At 35.4% G+C, this 25588-nt stretch overlaps 2 protein-coding genes across 3 annotated transcripts in view; one reads left to right on the forward strand and one right to left on the reverse strand.

The window, feature by feature from the left end:
- The first annotated feature begins 163 nt into the window (after window positions 1-163).
- Window positions 164-8571, forward strand: LOC139960142 (nudC domain-containing protein 3-like). Its single transcript, XM_071958284.1, has 8 exons — window positions 164-444; window positions 1741-1822; window positions 2407-2485; window positions 2863-3040; window positions 3263-3416; window positions 4437-4544; window positions 6024-6212; window positions 7167-8571. Exons 1-8 carry the CDS (start codon window positions 326-328, stop codon window positions 7260-7262), a joined length of 1005 nt encoding a protein of 334 aa, XP_071814385.1. The 5' UTR covers window positions 164-325; the 3' UTR covers window positions 7263-8571.
- Window positions 8572-9578: 1007 nt separating this feature from the next.
- Window positions 9579-25588, reverse strand: part of LOC139960141 (FAD-dependent oxidoreductase domain-containing protein 2-like) — a 43920-nt gene continuing 27910 nt past the window's right edge. For both annotated transcript variants that reach the window (XM_071958283.1, XM_071958282.1), the window contains exons 4-11: window positions 24905-25156; window positions 22477-22752; window positions 19939-20099; window positions 17766-17931; window positions 13949-14076; window positions 13300-13410; window positions 12463-12565; window positions 9579-11249 (exon numbers count right to left, since the gene is read on the reverse strand). In XM_071958283.1, coding sequence (XP_071814384.1) covers window positions 11057-11249; window positions 12463-12565; window positions 13300-13410; window positions 13949-14076; window positions 17766-17931; window positions 19939-20099; window positions 22477-22752; window positions 24905-25156 — 1390 coding nt within the window. In that variant the 3' untranslated portion in view covers window positions 9579-11056. The remainder of the gene's footprint in view (window positions 11250-12462; window positions 12566-13299; window positions 13411-13948; window positions 14077-17765; window positions 17932-19938; window positions 20100-22476; window positions 22753-24904; window positions 25157-25588) is intronic.

The raw sequence follows: 25588 nt of genomic DNA on the forward strand, positions 1-25588 counted from the left end.
CACAGCTACTTGCTACTGAACAGTATACCTGTGTTGCTGGTGCTGCCCATCATAGTTGAGGGCGATCAGAATAGGGAAAGGCAGCTTCCGGGTTACAGAACTTACTGCAACCATTTGTAGAGTTCTCTTAAGCATTGCATTGCCATTAAAATAGTTTCGGTTGTAATTTATTTAAAGAAGAGACAACAACTATCATATATCGTTATTTTGTAACACAGTAAGTTACTTCACGTGTATCATAATATTAAATTATGTTACCAAAACTTCACAAGGCGTGTAATGGAACGGTCCAGAAAATGAAAACAAAGTTTATTCTTAATTCAAAATGGCGGCCCCCATGGCTAATGAAAGAAAGCTTTTTGATGCTAACCTTGGAGATATTCTACAAGATGTAAAAAGAGTTGATGCTTTCCTGGATGTCATATTTGAGTTTTTATACAGAAGGTATTTATACATATTTTTTTTTGTAAATGATTATTTACGGAAGTAGGTTTTGGCAACTAACAGTAACAAGTTGTCCTAATTAATACCGCATAGCCTAACGTTAACGTAAGGCACCCCTACTGTAACAGCTAACAATATAAGGCCTAGGTTACTGTGAAACACTAACAACTTACAAGTAACAGTATTGGATATAACCTAAGCCTGCTAACGTTTTCATTTCGAAAGGGTGGGCCCACTATTACTAGCATGGTGGACTTATCATTGACAAACTTAAGGATTTGATCAATGATGTCTATCAATAAAATCCAAATCACTCAACTAAATGCGTTTTTCATATGTGTAGTTCCTGATCAGAGATGGAATTAGGCCATTTTTATGTTCTGTGATTATGCAAGGTACAATTCAGCAGAATTTGCCCCAAAATGTCTGCCGTGTCAAGTTCCTTCATATCCCGAAATTGACACATTCATCGATAAGCTAATTAGAATTTTGTGTAAAATATATACATTCATTGACTGGATGCTATTTGCTTTGCTCTGACAGGTCAGGTCCCAGAAATTAGTTTTTAGTTTAGTTTATTTATTGTGGTATCATGTTGAGGTAATTTTGGTTATTTTTATGGAGTAAGATTTCCAAATGCCAGGTTTTGTTGCCTGCTGTATCGTTGCTAGTAGTATTTGCAAAGGCGCCAATTACGAAAGCCAGTGCGTCAATTATAAAGTCAGTTAAGACTACTAAATGTGAGTAATTGGTCTAAAGCACTGACATTTTACATAAAGTGTTTGTCAAAATTTGAGAAACAAAAACTTAAAGGTTAGGCATATTGGAATCTGACCTTCTGTCATGATTGGCAATAAAATTAAGCTTTAATTGATATATCCTTTGGGAAAAATTTGAAAAGAATTTCTTTAAAGGTAGTGTACAGTAGAACATTCTTTATAACCATTTTAATTTAACAGTCACAATTTTCAAAAAGTTGCTCTTGCAAGCCTAGGCTACACACTAGGCTACTGCATAGAACCAGATATAAAGTCATAACGTGGCTATCCCTTAAAACAGTGATATAATATTTTTTCATAGATATTCTCAGATAAAATGTACCCAGTGACATGTGAGAAACTTATAAATTTGACTCAGTGTGAATTTATAGTTACTTAAAAGGATCTTACAGGTCTTCACTTCTTTGTGACTTTAAGTGTAATAAACTGAGCAGAATTACCTTAATTGTGCAACATTGGTCTTTTACAAATTATACCAACTGTTGATGATGATAGCTTTCTTTCAAATCTTCAACAGAACAGATTTTTATCGCATAATGGAACATGAAAACGATGTGATGGGGTTGCCGCCTGGAGTGGCAAGAAAATTAGTGATGCAGGTCAGTGTTATATTGTTGTATGCTGTCATAGAAACCAATTTAAAGTATACCTGGAAATTGTGAAATTTCGTAAAACTTTCTAAAGTGTTTTTGCTCTATATTTTACAAAATGCAATGAAAATGTAGAACTCAATGGTATGTATGAGTACTGTATGTATATAGGTCATATTTCTGAGAAATTAAAGTTTAATATAAATTTTGTTTCCTCCTGTTCATGACCAAAAAAATTGTACTAGTTAGAGATATAACGCAAGAAGTCACATTTCATTTGTTTCTTGAAATATGCAACAGCCTTCAGGAAGTTCAGAATCAACTTTATACACTAGTGACAGAGGACCTTAACATGATAAATAGTTTCAGACAATATTTGAATTTTGAGTTTTAAAGTTGACAAAGTGAAACTAAGTCCAGCATTTGCAAAAATGTCATCTTAGGAGATACGAGGTAGTGAACAATGTTATTGCCTTCCATACAGAACCTTTAGCATGTTGATGCCATTTTGTTATACAATTTCCAATTACTGGACAGTTGATATATACAGTATTCATTGTAGTACTGACACTATATATATGGTGTTTTTGCAGGCATATATGAAGTACGATTCCGTAGCCAATGGGCCTCCAAATATTCCTACTGACGGCAACGATGTTGAAGCTAATCAAGGTACAGTATAGTTAAGTGGCTAAATTTATCTCTGCGAAGAACTCAAGGGGAGGTACTGTACTGTAGTAGGGATGGGGTACAACCCCATTGTTTGTTGTGTATCATACAGAGTGAGATTTTCCATGAAACCTTTTCTGACTGATTAACCTTCACCAAAGCCTAGATTTCTTTGCATAGAAGTTCAAAAGAAGTAAAGTTAGTTGTAACACTGCTCTTACCTATTTCAGAAAAATTGACAATCTTTCCGTCCACCTTTTAATATTTGTTATCGTACTCAAATCCCCCTCCCCTTCCCTCCCCACCCTCCCACCCACCAAAATGAAAATTCTGTTTAAAGTATCACCAGCAGAATACAAGTATTGTGTAAACTATTTCAGGTCAAACACCAGATGTTGGAAAAGTTGTTGAAGTGACCACAGAATTGGAGGAATCCAAAGAAGAGGGTAATGTAAAGCACTCACATAAAGTTGCCCTCCAAGAGGAACAGAAACAAGAGGAATCCGTTGAGGACGGAAATAAAAGCACTATTGAGACAGCAACAGATCAGAAAACAAGGTTTGGATCTTCAATATTTTACTTAGATTGTTTAAGAACTGTTTTTGTCTTCTTTCTATTCGTAGGGAACTTTATATTAACAGTGACAAAACAACCTGCGAACTTCACAGCCTCCATTTATCAGTATTGTTCACAACTATATCAAATTTCCAACACAATTTTTTAAGCATTTTGCTTACAGACTTCACTTTTTTTTTTTTTTTTCCCCCCTAACCATTGTAGAGTCCTGACAGCGGCAGACACTTACAACGGAGCTGAGCGTAAAGACTACTGTTGGGCTCAGACCCTTACAGATGTGGATCTGAAAGTATTTGTACCGAGCAATCTTAAGAAAGGAAAAGATTTAGATGTTGTGATCAAAAACAAATCAATCAAGGTGAGAATCATTTGAACAAAGGTTCACATTAATTTCAGATGATGTACGTCGACTAGAGAATGCCACATAATGAACATCTGCACTTTATGGTTAACTGTATCAACTTTAGAAAAATCTACCTAGAATTACCTTGAACTACCATGACAATTTTGTAAAGACACCCTCTTTTCTTCACCAATTGAAAGTTAACCAATACGTGATTCCATCCAAACATAAAAGTGTGTATCCTGGATACTTTTTTTGTTTAAGTAAATGTCAAAACCCTAAATAAACGATAAATAAAATCAGACATTTCCAATGGTCATACATTTGCCTTCATTATTTTATGTGTAACTTGACTACAATGTAGGCACGGAATGACATTTGTATGGGACCTAAGTATGGATTAAAGGATACATTGTAAAAATCTACATTAAGAAATTGAATCAAATGAGCACGGCTTAACTTCCACATCCTGATCTACATTTTTTAACCAAGAATCAAGATGGTGTGACTTTTAAAAGAGTTATGCTATTAATGTCATGAGTAGAATGAGTGATATTATTGTGACAGATTAGCTGAAATAATTAAATGTTTGATTATTAAATGTCTTTATTGTCGAATACAAGCTTCTGTTTTTTGGGGGTTTTTTTTCCCACTTTCAAGTCAAACCCTTTCACGTTATGCAAGCAAAGTTTGCGGAGTCAATGAAGGCTTTAGTAATGTTCTCATTCCTTGTAAGTTTTGGGGAAAATAATGTTCTTAAGCTGACTACCTATCAGTACTGTAGGAGGCCATTTAGGCCTATGGGGGTGAATGCTATACAAAATGGTCGAGTTGCTGTTTACAAGTGTAAAGAATGTATAGCAGTTTTCTCAACCAGAATGATAGTTATTCAATCAGAGAAAAACTTCACAGGCTTTGAAAATGCTACACAAAATATGAAATATGAACCTTTAATTATTCCCAGGGAATATAAAGTTGCAATTTCATAGTATGTATGATATTTCCTTTCCTTCTTTGTTTTTTTATGTTTAACAGGTATCAAGCAAACAGGGGAACAAGACAGTTTTACTAGATGGGCCATTAGTGCATGATGTACACAGTGAGGAGTGTATGTGGAGCCTACACCCTGGACTGTATGTGCAAGTAAGAGCCTAACAAATATCATCAACTTTGATCTTTGGTTTACAATGGGACTCAAATTAATAACCTGATGATGATTCAAGCCATCCAATATTCTAACAGATGTATTGTAAAGTGGTTTTTCACAGTGGTGGGGAAACATATATGGCAACGAAGATGCAAAATTCAGATCAAATGTGTTTTTTCTTTCTGGAAAGTGTCATGTTTTTGAGGTTTGGTGGCATTCTATGATTGCGCATGGGCAATGAAAGACTTCCACCCTATCCTGCTGTAAATTCAGGGACCACGACTGACTAAAGGGCAGGCTTGTACAGTTAGTAGAGTGCAGGACTTGAAATCCTGAGTTACCTGGTACAAACTCCATTATAACCCAAATAAATGAGATTTGTAAAGAAAATATAAGCACTTTCCAAAAAAACAGAAACTAGATGTTGAGATGTATTATATATGTGTAAACATAGATGTATTTGCTGGTCTCCTGTAGAATTGTTTTATTATCTGCCATTGAGTGGAGCTTCTTTAAATTAACCTTAAGATTTTGAACTCTGTTAAAATGCATTTGCTATCATTATGATAATGCCAATACAACAGAGAACAAGCTTTACTTTCTCCTTCCCTACAAAAATATAAATAAAACCATCCACTGTATTCTGTTGTTAAGACCAAAGTACATGGTTAGAACATAAAGACTACAAAGTAAGCAGTAAATATATATAATAATGCCATTTGATAAAAACATAAGGAACACACTGTGGCATATTACACGTTTGTCATTCATAAATTTTGTACAATCACTATCTATTCTATTGACCTAACACGCATTTGGGAAAATTTTCTGAATATTTTTCTTTCAGGTCCCACTTCAATGTATTTGTATTGACAGTATGCGCAGTATGAATATCATGTTTCCATCAGATAAAGGATAGAAACTGTTCATACTGTCAGTATGAGTAGTATGAATATCATGTTTACATCAGATACAGGTTAGGAACTGTTCATACTGTCAGTATGAGCAGTATGAATATCATGTTTTCATCAGATAAAGGTTAGAAACTGTTCAAACTGTGAGTATGAGCAGTATGAATATCATGTTTCCATCAGATATAGGTTAGAAACTGTTCATACTGTCAGTTTGAGTTCTTTGAAGTATGATACTAGAGGACACTATAGAGTGTTATTAGCGTTAAATAAATTGTCCCAACTTGCTGAGCATAGGCCTCACATTTAGCACCCATTTATCTACATCCCAACTATCCATAAGAAATATCCATTGGAAATGTTCTTCCATGTGAAGGACATATGCTTAGGAAGTATGCTCTTGGACACTGCACTTGCTATAGGATATATCCATACAATGAAACCTAACTTTGATATTAGGGTGCAATTTAAACAAGTATTTTAACAAGATTCATCTCTGAATGACTTTACTGGTTTTATTCAAAGTAGTACAAAAAAATTGAGGGATTCAATTTCACTCGACAGTTAACTCTGGAGAAAAAGGTGCAGACTTGGTGGAAATCTGTCTTTGACGGTGAAGAAGAAATAGACCAGAAAGATATCGACACCACCGTGAATATTCATGAGATGGATGCGGACTCGCAAGCTGACTATAGTAGAGTGATGTTTGACATGGAGCAGAAGAGACAAGGAAAACCAACAAGCAAAGAAATGGTACGGATTAGCTTGACCAGTTGCATACATACAAACATACATTACGATCTTCCCAGCCTATAGCAAATACCACTCGAATCCCCGGTTTTTGGCCAAAGACGGGCATTGTAAAGCCCATTGAGACTGTCGCTATAATGCGCTATACAAATAAGTATTATCATTAGTATTACTATTTCAGTGGTGAAGCCAAGTTGTCTTCACACTGAAAAGTAGTGCTGGCCATTAGAGCACTTGTGTTTACAATCATACAGGTGATTGGTCAATTAATTAGGTGCGCTAATGGATGAATCCTAATGGCAGTACTTTATGCTATCAAATAACAAATTATTAATTGCTCGAGTGAATTTGAGGACTGTTTTGCAGGCTTGGCTACTACATATATATGCATACCTACATACACCCATACATACATGCATGCATGCATACACCCATACATACAGAAAGACACCAATACATATATACATACTTACAAACAAGCATACATACAAATATACCAGTTATGTGCTAGGCAGACATTGTAATAAAAGAGATTATTTATGTAATCCATGATATGCACATATTACAAGGTTCCACTCAATTCACCCCTAATATTTGCTTGCATTATTTTGAAGCTACCAGTTCTTGGTCTAAAGATTCTTCTAAGTACCAGTACGGTACAGAAATACATATGTATCTAGGTTTGAGTTTAATTCCAACAAGAGAGATATTATCATAGGAAGCTGTGACAGGTTAGGGGAAGTTACATTATAATGTTAATTCAAAACTTTCTTTTCTGTTGGACTATGACATATCAACACTTAAGTTCTGCCTAAAGTCAATCTTGTTAAGTTAATTCATGTGAGTGACACACCTCTTAGTATAGTATCTTAAATCACATGTTAATGATAACATTATGCATTGTCTACCCTAATCATTCATGACATCTTCCTGGTTTTTTCAATGTTTAATTTGCAGGAGACTCATAATATGTTAAAGCAGGCTTGGAATGCAGAGGGATCACCGTTTGCCGGATCCGAGTTTGATCCATCCATAGTCAACGTCAGCACATAACAGACATCGGATCAAAGTGTTGTACTTCTTTATCCATGTTGAAGCTGGTACTCGTGATCAGATTGTCATTGGTTGGTGGTTCACTGTGAATGTTGGTTATTCATGGTGGGATTCAGAATGTAGCCAATGATCAATAATTTCTGTCGATGTTGGTTATTCATGAGTTATGAATCCAGAACAGATAGTTGTTGGGACTTTTAAGTTGCTAATAACACTGTGTTCTGTCCTATCATATCAGCACACATACTGACAGTATAAACAGTTTATAACCTATCTCTGTTAGAAACGTGATGATCATAATGCTCATACTGTTAGAAGGAGTGCTTTGAAAGCAGGACATGAAAAAATTGTCCCAAGCAGGTGTCAGGAGATTTTGCATTGGTTTTGAAACAATCTCTATCACCTTCCTCAAAAATTGCCCACATGGTCTCTAGTCCATCAGATGAAGGCATTGTGATGCACACTTCTGTTACCCTTCCACAAACATTGGAGCTTACAGGCTTGATATACATCATCACATGGATTGTGTTTTCAATTAACCACTACTTCAAAGTCCAGGGACCTTATTATCAAGCATGGCTTGGTCGAATGACAACAACCATGATTCTATCTGCATGACAATCAATAGGGACTTCGGGAGAACCTTTAATACACTCCAGGAGATTAAATTGACAGCAGATGAGTAACACCAGCAGATAATAAAGCAACCTAGTCTAGGGATGCCAGCATCTTGATGCATAAATTAAGAAAGGTTCATTGATAGGTACATACGAGTTCATTGATGTGTATATGGTGTAGTACCACACACAGTAAGATAACTGACAGCAATGGTAACCACCCAGCATGTGTGACAGAATGCTATGCCATGACTATGACAGGAAGTCAATCTTGAAAAGATAGATCGTGTGTTACTCGAGTTTACACCATTTTAACAGGGTTCTTCTTAGGAACTGGGTAATGGGGAAGTGTACAAAATGAGGTACCAGTAAACTGATGACATCATCATAGTTCCAGCTTGACAGAACAGCTCATCAATCATTTCTCTTTGTCTTGCTAAAAGGGAAACAATTCCATAATCCATTGGCCTAATTGAAATGTCCCTTTCCTTTTCCCCTGCAGTTTGTTTCATACATGTATTGGATTTATTCATCTTGAAAAATAAACATACTGCATTGTTCAATATTATTTACATTGTATTTTTTTTAAGTTTTAAGTAATAGTTGAGTTATATTGCATTTATATTTATTGTATATATTGTACATGCTAGACGTCAAATAAAATTTGTTTTGCAAAATATGCAATATTCTGTTACTATTTTTGGTAGTTTTATTACATTTTAAAACTAACGATAGACCGCCTCAGAAGAAGCCGGATTCATAGCACAAACAAGTTTGAAATTATTGAAAAATAGAATTTTGAACTTGGTTGGAATTCTGAAATGTTTTTTTTCATTTTGTGACTCATTTGACTCCAGTGCCATTGCAAACTGACCTTCATAGAACTTTGAGAAAAAAGGATATCACTTTTCAATTATTACTAGGTAATCATGAAAGCCTCATTGGTTGAACAAGTTGGAAAGGTGGAACAAGATCTCATTATCCAGCCAATAGATGATATCAGCAATAAGTCTAAGATTTATTCAAAATCTGGACAGAACTTTTTTACCTCCAAATGACTTGTAACTACTGCATCTAACATTTGCCCTATATTTTACAACCTTAATACTTCACAGGAAAATCTTCATTCTGCTTAAATCAAAATACTAATTTAAATTAAACCGGATGCTTGAATGTCATCAAGAAAATCTTGTTTAAATTAGTTCAGAGGTTTAGAACACAAGTTTAGTCCTTCAGCTTTCCGAATCTACATCCCTCCTTGGCAGGGGTTCGCCTTATTTATATTTGTAGGCAAGAAACCAAACCAGGTGAATACAAGGACATTCTTATATCAAATATGTTAAACAATCCAGATCCATATTTCAACACTAGATAAAAGCATAGTTAAAAGCTTTGTTTCTCATTAACAATAAGCTCAAAACTCAGAAAGTTTTTAAAACAAACTCATGTCAAAATACCATCACATTGTAACCAATAAATATGTTTCCACCCTGCCTTTAAGCCAAGTCTGAAACTATACATATATGGGTGAGGAACCAATGTGGTGAAGGTATACAGTCCCACCCCCATCCATACCTCTACTTTTACCCCCTGGTCAAAACTTTCTTAATATGGAACTGCCAGCAATTTATCCAAATATACACCAATCAGTCAAACAAAAAATTAAACAATTACTTGAATAAAGATTGACAAAATATAATCATTTTATCTACCTTTTATTTGATAAAAATACATTTCATGGATTTGACACACATTTGCTGGAATCAAATAAGATAATTTTTTTTAATGATCCTTAGTCTTGAGGTAAAACTTATGGCATGTAAACTTTATGGGCAATTTGTGCAGCAGTAAAATGGTACAAGAAAAGATTTTCACCTAAAATATAATTTTCCTCAAAAGTTGTGAAATGAGTAAGATATTGTAAGTTTGTTACTAAAAGAATAAAAAGAAGAAAGAAACACAAAAATACTAAACCTCCACAAGTTACAGACAAAGCAAAGAAAGGTAGAAAATTCTTTGATTTTGTGTAGATATAATTAAAAACAAATTTCAGAATGTTAAATTTGATTTCTTAACATTGTAAGCACAGATATATCAGTGCTATTGTTTGGCACAATTAAACCACTGAAATTACTTTTTTTTTCCAATAATTTTTGTAGTCTTTTATGTCAAATTTTGGTAAAAGAGGTAGCTAACTCAAAAAGTAAATACAGTCAAAAGAAATTTCTTTAGTTTTGCCATCATTAGAGTCCACCTCCAAGTAATGAATTTTAAAGTATGATTGGTTAAATTCATTTATTCAAAGACATTCCTGTAACAGTTTGCATTATTAATTTCACTTTGAAGAATAATTCTTTTTTCCACAGAACACGTAAGATTAAGTAATCTTTGATTCTGAACATTGCCTCTACATACAGGGCAGCTTTATTTTCAAGGATACTGTATCATATTACAAGTAAAGTACCTGCTGCTTCCAGAAAGGTTGAAATACCTTCTAGTACAATCTTGTTCCCTCTCAACCAACCCCCTCATACCCCCTCCCCCCCCCCCATTCCCCACCTCCATCCCCCAATAAAATGTCTATCAAGCTAAGGATAAATGTCAACCCCAACAAATTTAAGAAAAGAAATTAAAGGTAATTGTTCAATTAAAACTTCCTTTGCCATCATAAAATTCCATAGAAAAGATTTGTAATTTGTCTGTCATATAATATAAACATAGACATATGATAAATCAGAAACTACCCCACACATAAGCATAACGAAAGTGGCAAGCTCAATCATTCGACTGACTCATTTTAATAGCAATTGCGTTTTTTTTTTATTAAAAATAATAGTAATAATCATGATTTCATATTACTTTTCATCAATATATTATTTCAGCATTTCCTCTGACTTGGCCTCTACCAATAACCATCATAACATAATATTTTTCATATCTCAAACATTGTAGCTAGTATAGGAGGGCAATATCTGGCACACCCTAGCATATTACCGATCATAGTACAACACACTGTAGCCTCCAGCAGGCTTGTCTGTCCTTCTATCCGTATATCTGTCTGTCATGATGCCTTTCTGCTTTTCCCCATCACCACAAAACCTCTTGATTTACTAGAACCCTCAACCGATGAAATCCACCCAACAAGCTAGTCTGGTCATGTCAGATGTAGTTAGCTCTTCATACAGATACACTTTCTGAAAGAAGCCATAGTTCTTCGTTGCCTAGCAACCCATGCCCTTTCATATAGGACTCACAAAAAGTAGGGAGGTCATCGTATGTCAAAGCTAACTCAAAGCACTGGTGGTCCCAAAAATGGCGTAGATCCCGGTGTAGAACAGTCTCCAAGAACCGGCGTAAAACAAGTATATGACTGCGGGGGGTAGAAAAATATCGTAATGTTTGTCACTAAAAGTAAAACATATCAAAGAACCTAAGGTGAAACCTGATCCTAGGGAGCACGCAAATAAGACAAAATGAAAAAAAGTACTTTTAATAAACAGTCACGACACGCAAACATTGATTCTATATGGAGAGATGATCAATCGTAACAACTCAAGAAATGCTCCATTAATTTAGAATGCTTGACTCTTGTTTATTTCTTTCAGGAGCAATCTAATATCAAACCAAGTCATGCCTATCAACATCTGCCAAACCTATAGGAAGCAATTCAGATTGTAACTAATGTCAACATGATGGAGAAGATGTGGAAGCTTGTAGCTTTATATTTGAATAAAGCCTTGCATTGGCTATGTCAGGAGATAAATATCCTTACAATAGCATTACAGTATATTTAGCTTAACTTCACAAGGTGAAGGCTGGCATCACCATAGTTACACTCTGCCTACTCCTTAAGACTAAAAAGGTTCCAGATGAAAACTGACAATGCAGAAACCTCTCTCTTTTGCTGTTGCACTATGTAATAGTGAAGAGGGAAGTTTCCTGAGAATTTGATTATTTCTGGTTTCTGAATGGGGGACATGTGATAAATTTGTTTCTTCGATGATTCAAAACATCATTACTGTACTGCCAACATAGCTTTATATATGGCAGTACAGTACCTACACTACCCTGAATTTGTGGCATGATATTGGAGGGTGGAGGGGGGTGGTAGAATTGTTTCCATGGGATGGGAATGCCTAATTGCAGTCACAGGAGTAGAAAGAGTAGGAAATGAAATGGTCTGCCTCTTTTAAGTCTCAGAGGGCTTGTTGAAGAGACAAGGCAATTGATATGTTCCCTGTATATTAAGTGTTTCAATTCCTGTAGAGCACTTCAAGCATCATTGCTGATGAACGCGCTATATAAGTACTATTTTATAATTATGATTATTATTATTATGTATACAGGTGTAAATCAAACATCAGCACAAATTCTCTGTTTAGAGGAATACAATCTCATAACCCAGCTTCACATTCTCTTTTGAAATGAACCATATCTGATTATTAATGCAAAAACAACTGAAAACTATATTTTGTTAAATGACAAACAATTTGCATTCCGAGACATAAACATGCAAATTCTAAGAAAAAAGGATTATGAAAGCAGTTGGGAAAATCTTTGTTCCACACACTACCCTGTACTACCTTATTGGGGCAGTCCAATCAGTCAAAAAGTCTTCTACAATGTGGTGGAGGGCATCAGGGGTTGGCAGGATTTCATAGATGGGTAAATTCATCATTTGGTCCTCTGAAAATAAGAGCAAGATATTGAGGGTACTTTTAAAGGCAAATTTCCTATCACTACGGTGTTACACCTTTGGTATTGTTATGATAGATATTGATGATGAAGTTGTCTAAATTACTGGCACTGGTTTTTAATACCAACAGTTTGATGGTACCGTTTGGCCCCACAAAGTTAGCTCCATGAAGATGAAGACAGAAAATACAAAACTCTCTTTAAGTAGTTGTGTCGGTGTCACAACAGATATTTCATTACTTACCAATGACACATTTATGTACAGTGTATAAATTTGGAACCAAAAAAAAAAAACTCTTGAGGGTGCACAACAGTGAAAAGAGTGAACTTGCAACACTGTTAGAATCACAATAGTAATGATTATTTCAAGCTGATTTTTCCAGCAGTGCTAAGGTGCAATACTGGTGTTTTCAAGCCCTCCCACTTTTTATATGCTTCTGGCCCCTCCACATAGGTTCAGTCCCTACTTAAATCAGTTGAGAGAAATACAAAATTTGACCCCCTCCCCCCCACCCCCATCCATGCATTAATATTATGTGTATGTCACTGATTTAATATACATTTATAATATAATATCTGGAGATTTTCTCAATGCCTGATTGGGCTCATCTTCTTCTTGGAGCTGAGATGAGGAAGATGAGATGAAAACCCACATGACAGTCGCACGACACAAACGTATGGGTTAACTTTTGATGGCCTTAAGGAAAGTTTATAATACACCTTACCTGTCGGCAGGGTTTTATAGTAATAGAGGACTGGATGGAGAAAGTTACTGACATGAGCTTCCTGAGGATCTCCAGTTGCTCTCTCACTTCTAAAGATATCTTCACCAGGACCTAAAGGGAAAAAAACAAGGACTCCTAACAACCATATATAGCATTTTGAAGATTTAAACAAAGACAACCATGACATCAAACTTCACAAAGTTGGGACAATTTTGTACCAACTGTACTCTCTTGTCCTCACTTCAAAGTATGAGACAGAATGAGAAGAATATCCTTCCGGTCATTTCTGGTACTCTGTGAACCATTTTCAGAGGGAACTCCTCATGTTTCTTTCAGATCAAGGTAAGGAACTCTTCATACTGTCAGTATGGGTGCTCTGAAGCATGATATGAGAGGACAGTATCCAGTGGTACTATAGTAGTAAAAATTGTCCCAAAAACTTACAGTAGAGCAATGCTTTTACATTAATTGACATGACCTGACTCAAATTATGCATGAAAACAGTAAAATAATATTAATTAGTTTTTTATTCAAGCAGGTTTTTGCAATTAAAAATGTTTATTGATTCTCAGCCAATTTGGGGGAGCCCCAGACAGCGTGTAACATCAACATCATTTTGCAAATTTTATTTTTAAATTTTTTATCTCACCAGAAAAGTGTTTGCCATATTCCATTGATATGATGATGTATTGAGAGCCACTTCTTCCGGTCATTTCTGGTACTCTGTGAACCATTTTCAGAGGGAACTCCTCCAGATACTCATAGTCCAATCCATTCCTGACAAAATAAAAAATGATAATATATATCTATATATATACATTTATCTTTTCATTTGAACACAAGCTTATTGTATTGCATGGTATTTGCATTGCATTGTTTTGTTTTACAGCCTTGGGATAAGGATGTGGGTGAGGTAAAAGGAGGGAGGGCCTTAGGATTATAAAATTAAGGTGCAATACCTTTTTGTTTCATATCAAAGCTACACTTTGCCCAATGGGGTAGGGTGGTGGGGAAATAACTGCTTCAGCCCTCCCTTTCTTTTCATTACTGTTGGTTTAGGCTTCTAAAAGGCAATATCCTCATTTTATGTAAAGATATTATGAAAGGTCAGGTGAAGATTAACATCTCAAGAAAACAATATTTACATAAACCAGCTTAAAGCTGTCATTTACGTTACATTCTCCTTTCCATTTCTAAATAACATATTACTGATGATATAGGACATTGACTAACTGATAATGTCTTGCTTGAACATGCTGGACTCAAGTCCATTAATATCAAATCTTACTACCAAATACAAACCTTTCAGTATCTGATTTACTGTACAAACATGCCAGTTTATCTTGATGGGGTTTAACATAATGCAAGGCCATTTTAATGACACCTTCCATCAAACTTGCAGTCAATGCTGGCTGACGTCAAATTTACCTCAAACAATGTCAGCATTATATACCCTATCCAAACAGGGGGCGGGAAAAAGATTCATCATAAAGTGTTAGAAGCTGCTTAAACTGAAAATGAAAGGTTGACTTCATTCTGTAAACTTCCTAGCGGCCCCAATCTCTAAAATTCATTTCCCCACGGGCATTATAAACGGGAATTCATTATCAGACTGTGGGGGCCTAATTTGAAACATTTTATCTTCGAGCATCCAAGATGCTCCACAATACAGTAGATGATTCATCAACTGTGAAGATAATGCTAACCATTGAGGCCTTGCTATATACAACTATTAACATTTCTTCCCATAACAAACTAAACAGATGTTGGCAAATGTTCCCTATAGACTATTCATTCCATATCAAAAATATATATATACATATATATATGTGTATATATATATATGTATATATATATATATATATATATATATATTTATATATATGTGTTAAAATATATATAATATATATATATAAGAATATATATTATATTATATATATGATATTAGTTTCTTGTAAGTCTAGCTTTTCCTCACAAACTGATGAAAGACTGATTGAAATTTGAAAGCTTAGGTGTCTTTTTACTTTTATTACATCTTGGAAAGTACACTTGATTTCTTACTATTATTGTTGTACTCTGTTTTTATATACATAATGATTATGAGTTCTACATTGTTTGCTATAGTGTTGATTAATATACAGCTTTTCTTTTATTACAATTTGTAGAAAGCCTACTACAGCCTGAAGGTTTCTTCTGAAGCCATAGCTTGGCTTCATCTGGCTATATCTGTGTCATGATTGTGGGTTCACACTAGTTCATAGCAGACATCTCATTTCTCCAAGCATTTAGGGTATTAAGAAGAAAGCCTTTTAATTCTTGCTCCCTTATCCTTCCCCCCATGACAGCCTCAGCTTTCTAAGACAGCCCTGTCAGCTATGAACAGTCAAGAAATGCCCTTAAGTTATCACATGGTGGATCTTTACCCCAGAATTTAACCCAAAGTCACACAACCCATTGCACATGCTCAGCAATTTCTGTTGCAATGGATCATGATTGATATTACCCTCATGTTTAAGGCACACATCTTAAATTTCAAACACTTGTAGGTTTATATTACATACATAATGATACTCTAACAGAATTAAATACCCCAGACAGTTTGTGATTCATAATGTACATTTAATACTTATAAAATATTCTCAACCAAAAGAGTTGACTCCCACAATGACTGTCTCTCCTAATATAAACTATATAATCATTATTTTAATTGACTTCATTGTGGGTAGGGGTGGAGATTTTGTTATTACTGTTTGCATATGCTCCCCCTCCCCCCCCCCCCACACTCCCTCTCTCTCTCGCATACTCTTGTTTGGGATGTGATCTATTTCTCAAGGGTTATTGGTTTACTTTCTTTCACATTCATGTTCCTGCTCTACAGTGATATTATATGATATTACACAAACTGAACTGAACTGAACAGAACATAGACCTTACTAATAGTGGTTCACATGTCATCCAAACTCAAATTTCTACTTATATAAACATTTTCCCTCTTTTTAATTTATTTCATTAAACTCCAGTTTTCACTGCGAAAGGTAAATCCTTAGAATCTCTGTTTTGCCCAGTTCCTGTTCTGCCTGTTGTGTAACAGTCCCTACATAACATAGCTGCAACTCATTACCAAATATCTTACACAACGATAAATCTTCGACGGATTTCGGCCTCAAGCTGCAAGATTAAGTAACAACGCCACGGATTTCCTCATGAATATTTAAAAGTAACCTAAATCATTTTGCCAATGGCAAGGTACAAAACATAGAAGAAACCTCAAATGTACTAGTTACTTCACCCGACTCGCTTTTGTAACGTAAACCACAAAAGTTAGCAAAGGAAATGAAAAACGTCCTTGTTTTTTTTTTTTGTCGAGCGTGGCATTTTAGGCACGATCTTTGTGAGGTTCGCGTATGAGAAGTTTTCGGTCTTCGAACGCAGCAACGTCAAAGTTTAGGGGAGAGAAAAAACTCTGGATAAACGGCAGCAGGTTTGGCTGTTTATTGATTTAGTGTCGACATAACAGTCACGTCATCTGTCAGGACATCATCGAAAACGTCCCAACTCTTTATTAACAGTTGTAATTTGACGTCGGGAGTGAACCATAAAGAAATGAAAGTATTTTTTTTTGTGCAGTCTTAATTGAAAGCAAAATTTCTTCAACAGGTCGTGTTCAAAACAGATTTGGTTTCTTTACAAATTGAAATTTTTTGAAAATTTCTGATAAATAATATTTGATGTGATTAACAATAATAAGAAGGAAGTTAACTGAAAAGGAAATTGTTTTAACAAATCCAGGATACATTTATTAAAATACAATTTAATTAAGGCTCCCTGCACTAGTGAAGCTGTCAAATTGGGAAAAGAAAATGGCCAAACATGTTTCCATGGTAACATATTCACACAGAAAATATAGTAAAAGTTAAGCACTTGTGTGAGGAGTGAATCAAATGAAATGCACAAGTTGAAAGAAAAACAGGTGTAGAATTTTGTTTGGTAGAATCATAAAGAAAGGAATGTTGGAAGTGACCTTCAAATTCTAGAAAGAAAGGGATGTTGGCAGTATCCTGGGAGTTGCTTAGTGTGGCATATATGCTCTGCTAAGTGCTACTAATTCTTGCAGATTAGGCAGATAGGAAATGTGTATGATTTGCATCGTAATGTATACATAAAACTGGAGTCAAGTCAATAATATGTTCCTACTTTTCATGCATTGGTGCAATGTTCGAATCTATAGCAGCAAGAGTGACAAAGCAGAAATCATTCTTATTGTCCTTTGGAGTATTTTTCCAACCATTTCACACAAGTAAAAAACACAAATAGCCCCAAGAATTAATAGCACCTTCCAATTCCAAACTTTACAATACAATTTGCAACATTATGCTGTGCTCATGAACTTCACTACATTTATGTTCAGCCAAAAAAAAGAAAAAAATATGAGCAAAATTAACCCAGTATGAAATTTCTGATCATACCCATGAAGAATGATAACATCTCCCAGCACTACAAACATTTGGTAGATACCCGAGGCTTCATTCATCCTCTTGATGATGTGATCTAGTAGTCCTGTGATTGGCTGTTTAACTGAAGGCCAAGGCACTTGGTGATTGCGATATTCTAAGATATGATGCAAGGCACGAGCTGTACATAAAAAATAAATAAATAAGAAAAAATTGTAAATGAAGAACAAAATATACCAAATACAGAACAAAGAGAGAAACAACAAAATTAACAAGGCTTTAAAGGGATATTCCAGTTGTTGGAAGTTGATTGCTCTAATATTTAAACAAAAATTGCTGCAAATTTGTCTGGAACTGTTGGTAAAATACCACATCCTTTCAGCATTCTGAATAACAAAGTTATTTAGTTTTCAAGTTTTGTGATAAATTGTGAATGCATCTGGCAACAGTAGAGTAAGTGATATCATCATAACGTGTCTTCATAATGTACAGAACATTTATACAGTGACTGAGGGTATATAACGGTTCTTACAAGCAAGATGAATATTCATGAAATTCTATAATTAATGATGAGTATATATATTGACCACTACGCAACAAGGACAAGCAACAAACATATATGACAATAGTAAAGTAACTGCGTTTGAAAAACACCCTACATATATTAAATTATTTCTTTCTAACATCCCAATGGCAAGGTCACTGCCCCTCCCCCCCCCCAATATGGTATATACTGTAGGGTAGATTTTTCTTCAAGAGGGTGACAATATCAGTCAGAATCAACGACATTCAAAATGCAGAACTACTTCAGTATATTGAACCAAACAACATTTTGGAGCTTGTAGTAATATAGTGTTTATTCTAGGCAACTAATCACTACGCCTGATTCCCAAACTCTCAGTATGAAGGCATAGCCGTCAAATACTACAGTGAAACCAGTACATACTATCATAGGGCCATTTGAAAATGAGTAACATATTGCATCCATGCCACTTTGAAAAATGACCCAAAGTGAACTATGTGTTAAATGGTATAGACATAGCCTGTCCTATTTCTTTAAATGTTATGCATTGAGTATATAACCTGATACTACACAGCACAACTTGATAAAAATCACAATATCAAGTAACAAACCATATTGTTTAAGCTAATAGAGTAATATGTAAATTAACGATAAATCTTTCAAATATGCTGGTACAGTGAATTTGCTGCAACAGCAAAGTACAACTTGAGAAAAAAACAATACCTACAGTACAAAGTTATGTCTAGTAACTTTAAATTTACAATAAATCCTTGAAAAATGCTGGTACACAACTGTTTGAATTATTGTTGAGTAATATCAACCAATAGCATTAAGCAAGACTTGACCCCAGCCTATTTGTTCATTACAAGACAACCTCCCTCCTAATACAACTTCAACCACTTGGTGTCAAATTTATGATGATCTCAAGCCATTTTGAAAATTATGAAAACAGACTCCTATTGTAACTTAATGAAATTCAAGAAAGATTAAAATAGTTTCATGCTAAATAGACTAGTACATGGTTGTTCGGGAAATTTGAACGTATAAGGCATATATAGACTAGTGTTGCTGGTTTCCATTTATTTCACTCAACGGTAAACGACAGTTCTTCAGAACCATTTTCAACACAGCTTAAATGGCGCGATCCTAACACGGTTTGTCTTGTATTATGTAGTCCTTTAAAAATCAACCTGGACCTGAGCTCACGACAGCAGAATTTTACAACCTCAATAAATTCACCGTCTTCCGAGCACCAACTATAAGACACGATCATACATTATAAACTGTTTCTGTCATATTCTATGATTCATAGCCTTTCAAGCTTTACATTGCAAAAAAAAGGAATTTGAAGATGCAAAAACGTTCAACAAGATTTATCGGAAAATCACTTAGGACCCACTCGAATGAACAATCTGCAATATACTCCAAAAACATACACGATAATTGTCATAAATCATGCATCAGACATAAAAAATTAAGAACAAACGGCGGACCCGCAAGCACGAAACAAGCAATCAAAATATTTGGGTCGCAGAGCTGAACTATCATGTCGCATTGGTAACCGAGTTATTTTTTAATTCAGTTTTGGGAATATTAAAATATTTCTTCCAGATATAACCTATACATATAATGTATACATATATATTATATGAATCATAATTATACCTGTGTATCTAAATCCATGAATGAAACCTCCGGCAGATTTCCGGAAGTCTAAAGAGTGTGAGTTTGTGCCGGCGAAGTACATTCCCGGTATACCCTCTGCACCGTAGTCTGGCTTGATGCTGGGATATTTCCCAGAGTAACTGGCTTCAGGAGCTGTGTCACTGAACGGAAAGATAGTAACAGAGTATTGTATTTAATGTTTTGTGTAAAAGGGTTTCGACCTTATTGTATCCAAATATGCTCGAATTGGCCACAAGAATGTTACCAATAAAGAAACCAAGCGTGGTAAAAAAAAAAAAATTTAAATAATAATAATAATAATTTTTTTTTATTTTTTTTGTTTTCATCTTAGGTGGGAGAGGGATCTTTTGAATCACTAGTCTGTACTTAATTAGAGGTGTGGGGAGTGGGGGTGAGGGGGGGGCACAAGTGATGTCTACCTTTGATTTACTGGACAAATCTGATAGTGTTACGCTTAATGGAGCCGGCAAATAACAAAAAGATCCTTAAATTCAGTTGGAGTATTGAAAAGAAAAGAGATTTCTAGCATTCTCCTAATCTTATTCTCAATTTCCTAATCTGAATCTCAATTTCAAAATCTTCACCTTGATCTCGCCTATTTAAAGTTACATGCGAAACGTATTGGCGGCTTAGATTGCTAAGGTCCTGCAAGCACTGTGATAAGTTGGGTACTTTCAACCGACTGAGGAAAAGGGGGGGGGAAGCAAATGTAATGCATAATGCAAGGATTTTTAGTATATTCAACGAAAGATGATGGCAGGTTCTGCTAAAACAAATACAGTGTAGACCCTCACCACAAGAGAGCAAAAGAACATTTAGTACAGCATACTGGATCTAAGAGGAAACCTATAGGCGGCCTATGTAACTTGCCTATGTGTGATAATGTATCAAGACAGCCAGGAAAATGACTCATAAGTAATGTTCTGCCATGTTTATGGTCGCATTGAGACGTGGTGCCTCACATATCCGTAGGACACGTTTCTATTTAGTCTACCAGATTGCACCGAGACTAACAATTTGGCAGAATTTAGCAGACAGAAGAGTGACAGATGCGTGGGAAGAATTGTCTTGGATTAAGCAATATAATCTAACATCACTGAGTCTAAGGACAGCTAAATTCTAGTTTGAATTAATCGTATAGTTTCAGCCAGGAGTTGGAGAAGATTAGAATTCGTTTGTGGCTACTACTGAATAGTCAGTTTAATCATACGACTATAACGATGTACTCTTTTTGCGAAAAGATTGTCAGCGATCTAGTGATCGAAAAATTGAATTGCCTAAAAGAAAATCATCATGATTAAGTGATGACTTAATAGACAAAAGTACCAAAATAAGATTTGTTTAAACCAACGTTGAGATCAAATGCATGACATTTTTCAAGCTGCTGTTCTCAATTGATCTGTAACATATCCACATATTTTACTGAACCCAAGCCTCACAAATTTCATTCAGAATGAGATTATGTTTATGTTTCATCAAACTCAGGAACCATCCTAGATATTTTGATCCCCCAAATGATTATTAATTACATTTTGTATACATTTCCACTACCGATTCCTAAGGAAACACCCGAGTAAAATGGTTCAGACTCAAGCCTCACATTATCACTCTTTCCTTGGCTCATGATTTCCTGTTAACCTAACTGTGATGAGATAACTGGCGTAGCACTCTCATGATGGTTGGTTACTATAGCAACCTACTGTCTTACTGTGGGTGATGCAACATGTGCATCATGGCCTTTGTTTTATATAAACAAGATTGCTCAAGTCCTCAAACGATTGTCCTTAATTCATTCATACTTAGTAAAGATTCCTAAATCCTATTGGTCCATTCAGGTCAGCTGACCGTGGTTAATCCTGTGAGTAACGCACGGTAAAATTACGGGGCATCACTTTAATAAATCTGTGGTTATATGTAACCAAAAATGTTTTGTTTTATGATTTTTCCCCCACACAAATGGTAGTGTATGAATGAACGGGGTTAATCAACGGTCTAGCGTGCGTTACTCACATGATTAATGCACTCCGGGTGTTAATGCTATCGCTGGATGCTCGTGCATCGCTTGCATTATCCCCCGATCGTCCATTAATCCTGTGAGTAACGCACGCTAGACCGTTGATTAACCCCTTAATTATCTGCTTGAGTGACACAGTTGCTGTCTATTTATCAACTTGGCTGAGTGAATTTAAGGTTCTTCCAAAGTCCCTAATGGGGAAGTAAACTTAATTACTTCATAACCTTCTTCTAGAAAATCGTTTGCTTCCTAGTTTCCTAGCTTCGGCTTTTATTCATTAAACATGGCTATTAGTGCTAAAATATTTTCAAGTTTTGTAGGCGATAGGTAGATTGGAGTGCATATGTGGAATTATGTTAAATCCCAATAAAGCACAGAATTTATTGCTCTTCCCCTTGGATCATGACTCTGTTTCTATATCATTGGTGGGGGGCAGGGGGGCAGGGGATAGGTTCATGATGATGGAGAGAAAAAGTGAGACAAGAATATTACTTATTTCTTACTTTTCAAAAATACTGAAATCAAACTGAAATCCAAGGCATCTGATGACCCTGTCGTAACTTTCGCGTAGAGGAAAGTTGTCGGGAATTATGTACTCTACGTCCTGATTGCTGTCATTGGTCATGTGAGCGGGAGCTTTAAACTTGAGAGTGTTGTCGATGTCTAGAACGATTTTGCCGTCCGGAGATTTCAAAAGCATCATTTCTCGAACGTCTCCCTCCAGAATGCCGTCCAAGGATTTCAGCTGGTATGTATCCAAGAGACCATTGTTTACAGCTCTAAAAGTGAGACAGGAAATATATTAATAATGTATGATAAATTTTTTTATAACCTAATACATGGAAACTGAGTTGTATATATATGCAGTGAAGCTCAGCAATTGAAAACATCATCTTTGTATTAAAGAGTGACTTTTGGCAAGTTTTATGTTCTGATCTCTGTTGACAATAATTTGCAGTTTAGTTACAGAATACTATAAAAACAATTATGGATTCCTTTCGTTACCGTCGTCACCCTAAATAGTCATCCCAAAAAGATCAAGAGAATTGTTCTATTAATTATCCAAAGTTTCAACTTTACAGGTCGTTTTCTTGTTCGTTGTATCTTGTCTCTCCGACATTTGATTCCATCGATCCTCAATCACTATTTGTTCGTCTTTTGCAAGCTGCTATTCTATTGTCGTAGGTATTCTTTTCCTCATCTCTGTTGGTTTATACAGACCCGTCACTTGAATGGTACGCATGCATACATTACTGATAAAGCCCATAGTTACATTCAAAATTAATTCTATCAATTACTCCTGTCAAAATATCACAACGTTTCCCGAAGAAACCCCCAGTCAGCCTTTACAATCATCTCTTGCATATGAAGTAATAATATCCCTTAATAATAATATTTTCCCTTAAATGATAAATCAGTTTACTATATTCCTCATCTAGTGTTATAGGGTAACTTTATGTAATTTCTCTGTATGCAAGTACAGTAACCATTACAGAATTAAACCAACCATCTACCTATAAATATGCCACTGGTAAGTTTGATTACATTTCCCTGCTGTTTAATTCATAACACAGTACCACTAATACCACACTGTATTACCGTTCCTCGCTTGGGCTACGCAGTTCACATATCTAAATCGTACTCCCATGGATTTGTTCATCCAGATAAACACATCTGCCAGCCCTCCTCTCTTAATTGATTGCTGTATGCCGCTGGTTTTGTTTGTAACAATAAAAGGAAACATTTTTTTTTTCTTATCTCATCTTCTGTTCCTCTCCTTAGGGTTGCGCTTCCACGTCTGGAGATCCACACTGTAAGTCTTAACTTTGACTTTTACCAGCTGTATGGCTTAAGGCGCTCCAAGATAGATGGGTAGATGTATATGTTTGGAGATGGGGATTAAATTAAATGTCACTGCAGCAAATCAATCGGGGATGCGAAACAAAGCACGGGCAGAAAATGCCGGCCAAAGTAGAATCTCCACCACTCCGAGACGAGAGAACAGCATTCAGATGACTCCAACAGTTGAACCCATAATTAGAGCTGGCAAGTTGTTGTATCCAATCTGACAGGTCGGAGGGATTTGGCCATCGCAAATGCTGATATATTGGCAAAAACTTATTTCTTGTAAACACGACAACCAAGGGCCTTGTTAGCGGTCGGTAAATTTTCTCAGATTTGAGGCTCTGAGAGTGTTTTATATATAAATATAGTTTTTTTATGCCCTCTTTGGTACAAACATACAAGTCAATATAACATCCATTCAATGTTTATTTGTTATGAATTACAAACAGACAAGCCGAGGGAGGCACAAAGACACGAAATAGTACTTTGCCAGGGAAGACTTGAAATTATGACGATTACTAATCCCATTCAAGACATAGAGTATAATGCAGAAAGAACAGCAGCACTAGAAACACACATGCTCTATAAGATGCAATGAAATGTAATGTATATATTCTTGTGTAGTGCACTACGCACGATGCATCTGTGTGCTCTACAGACGATCAATAATATACAATACAATTTGACAGTATAAACTGAATATAAGATCATAAAACTGGTAAAAAGTACCGGTAAAGCATAAAAGTTATAAATCTATATGTCTACTACTTAAGTCATAAAAAGAAAATTATCCAGTAAAAGCAAAATGTATCTTAAAAAGCCAACAAATCCTAAAAACACAAAAACTTAAATATGATTGGGGTTATAACAACCACACAGACAGTCACAATTAAACATTAACAGATATGTTTGTGTCTCTACATGATCACCAGCCTTGCCTGCATGTAGTAAGTGTATATAGTAGGTACATGCATGCTAATAGTTTAACACTTGTTTGTATAGACAAGGTAATTCAAAAGTGCTCAACTGTACTAGCGAGGAGACAGGTAAGCTGGAAGGAGACAGTGAAAGTAGGGTGTCAATTACCTGAGATCACCGACATAATGGGTAGCCCAGGCTAGTCTGACCCTTGACCTGGCCATCATATGTATAACATTGGTATTGGCGATGATGTGATCGGCCGTCTCGAATGCAGAGTTACCTCTGCCGAGAATGAGTACAGACTGCCCTTCAAACTCCTCTTGATCCATCGAGAGATTCTCATAGCCTTCTGAGAGTTCAACACCTGGAAACGTTGGCACTCTGGGAGTTGCGATACCAGTTGTAATGATGAGATATCTACAACGGTGGAAAAAAACAAATAGAAACAGGGCTGTTAGAGGTAAAATGTTAGAATCAAAGAAATTAAAATAAGTCTGCATATTACATGGTTCATACAAATCTTTCTGTTTCAGCTACAGCGGGCATGATATATTTATATACTATTAAGGAAAAAAGAGTGAAAAATCTTGTATTCAAAAGAAAGTCACACCCGCACGGTAGATCAAGAGTGCTGAGGTGTGAGAAGACATGTAAGGGAGGCAGGTAAGTAACAATTAATTTCTTAATTATTTAGTATTCCAATTAATAAAATCAAGATATAATTTGATATTTTGATAGCAATTTCAAGTTCAACAGGCAACTCTTATATTTTCAATGACCAAGAAGAAAAATTCAATCACTAATAGAAAACTTGTATACAATTTAGAATAACATATATATATAACATGT

The sequence above is a fragment of the Apostichopus japonicus genome, chromosome 19 (genome assembly GCF_037975245.1).
Source record: "Apostichopus japonicus isolate 1M-3 chromosome 19, ASM3797524v1, whole genome shotgun sequence".
Lineage (NCBI taxonomy): Eukaryota > Metazoa > Echinodermata > Holothuroidea > Aspidochirotida > Stichopodidae > Apostichopus > Apostichopus japonicus.

Excerpts from the sequence above, each read along its gene's own strand:
- LOC139960142 (XM_071958284.1), top strand. The coding sequence starts at position 326 with ATGGCGGCCCCCATGGCTAATGAAAGAAAGCTTTTTGATGCTAACCTT. Across the intron at positions 1,823-2,406 it reads CAAGAAAATTAGTGATGCAG|GCATATATGAAGTACGATTC; the intron begins GTCAGTGTTATA and ends GTGTTTTTGCAG. Across the intron at positions 3,041-3,262 it reads GCAACAGATCAGAAAACAAG|AGTCCTGACAGCGGCAGACA; the intron begins GTTTGGATCTTC and ends TAACCATTGTAG.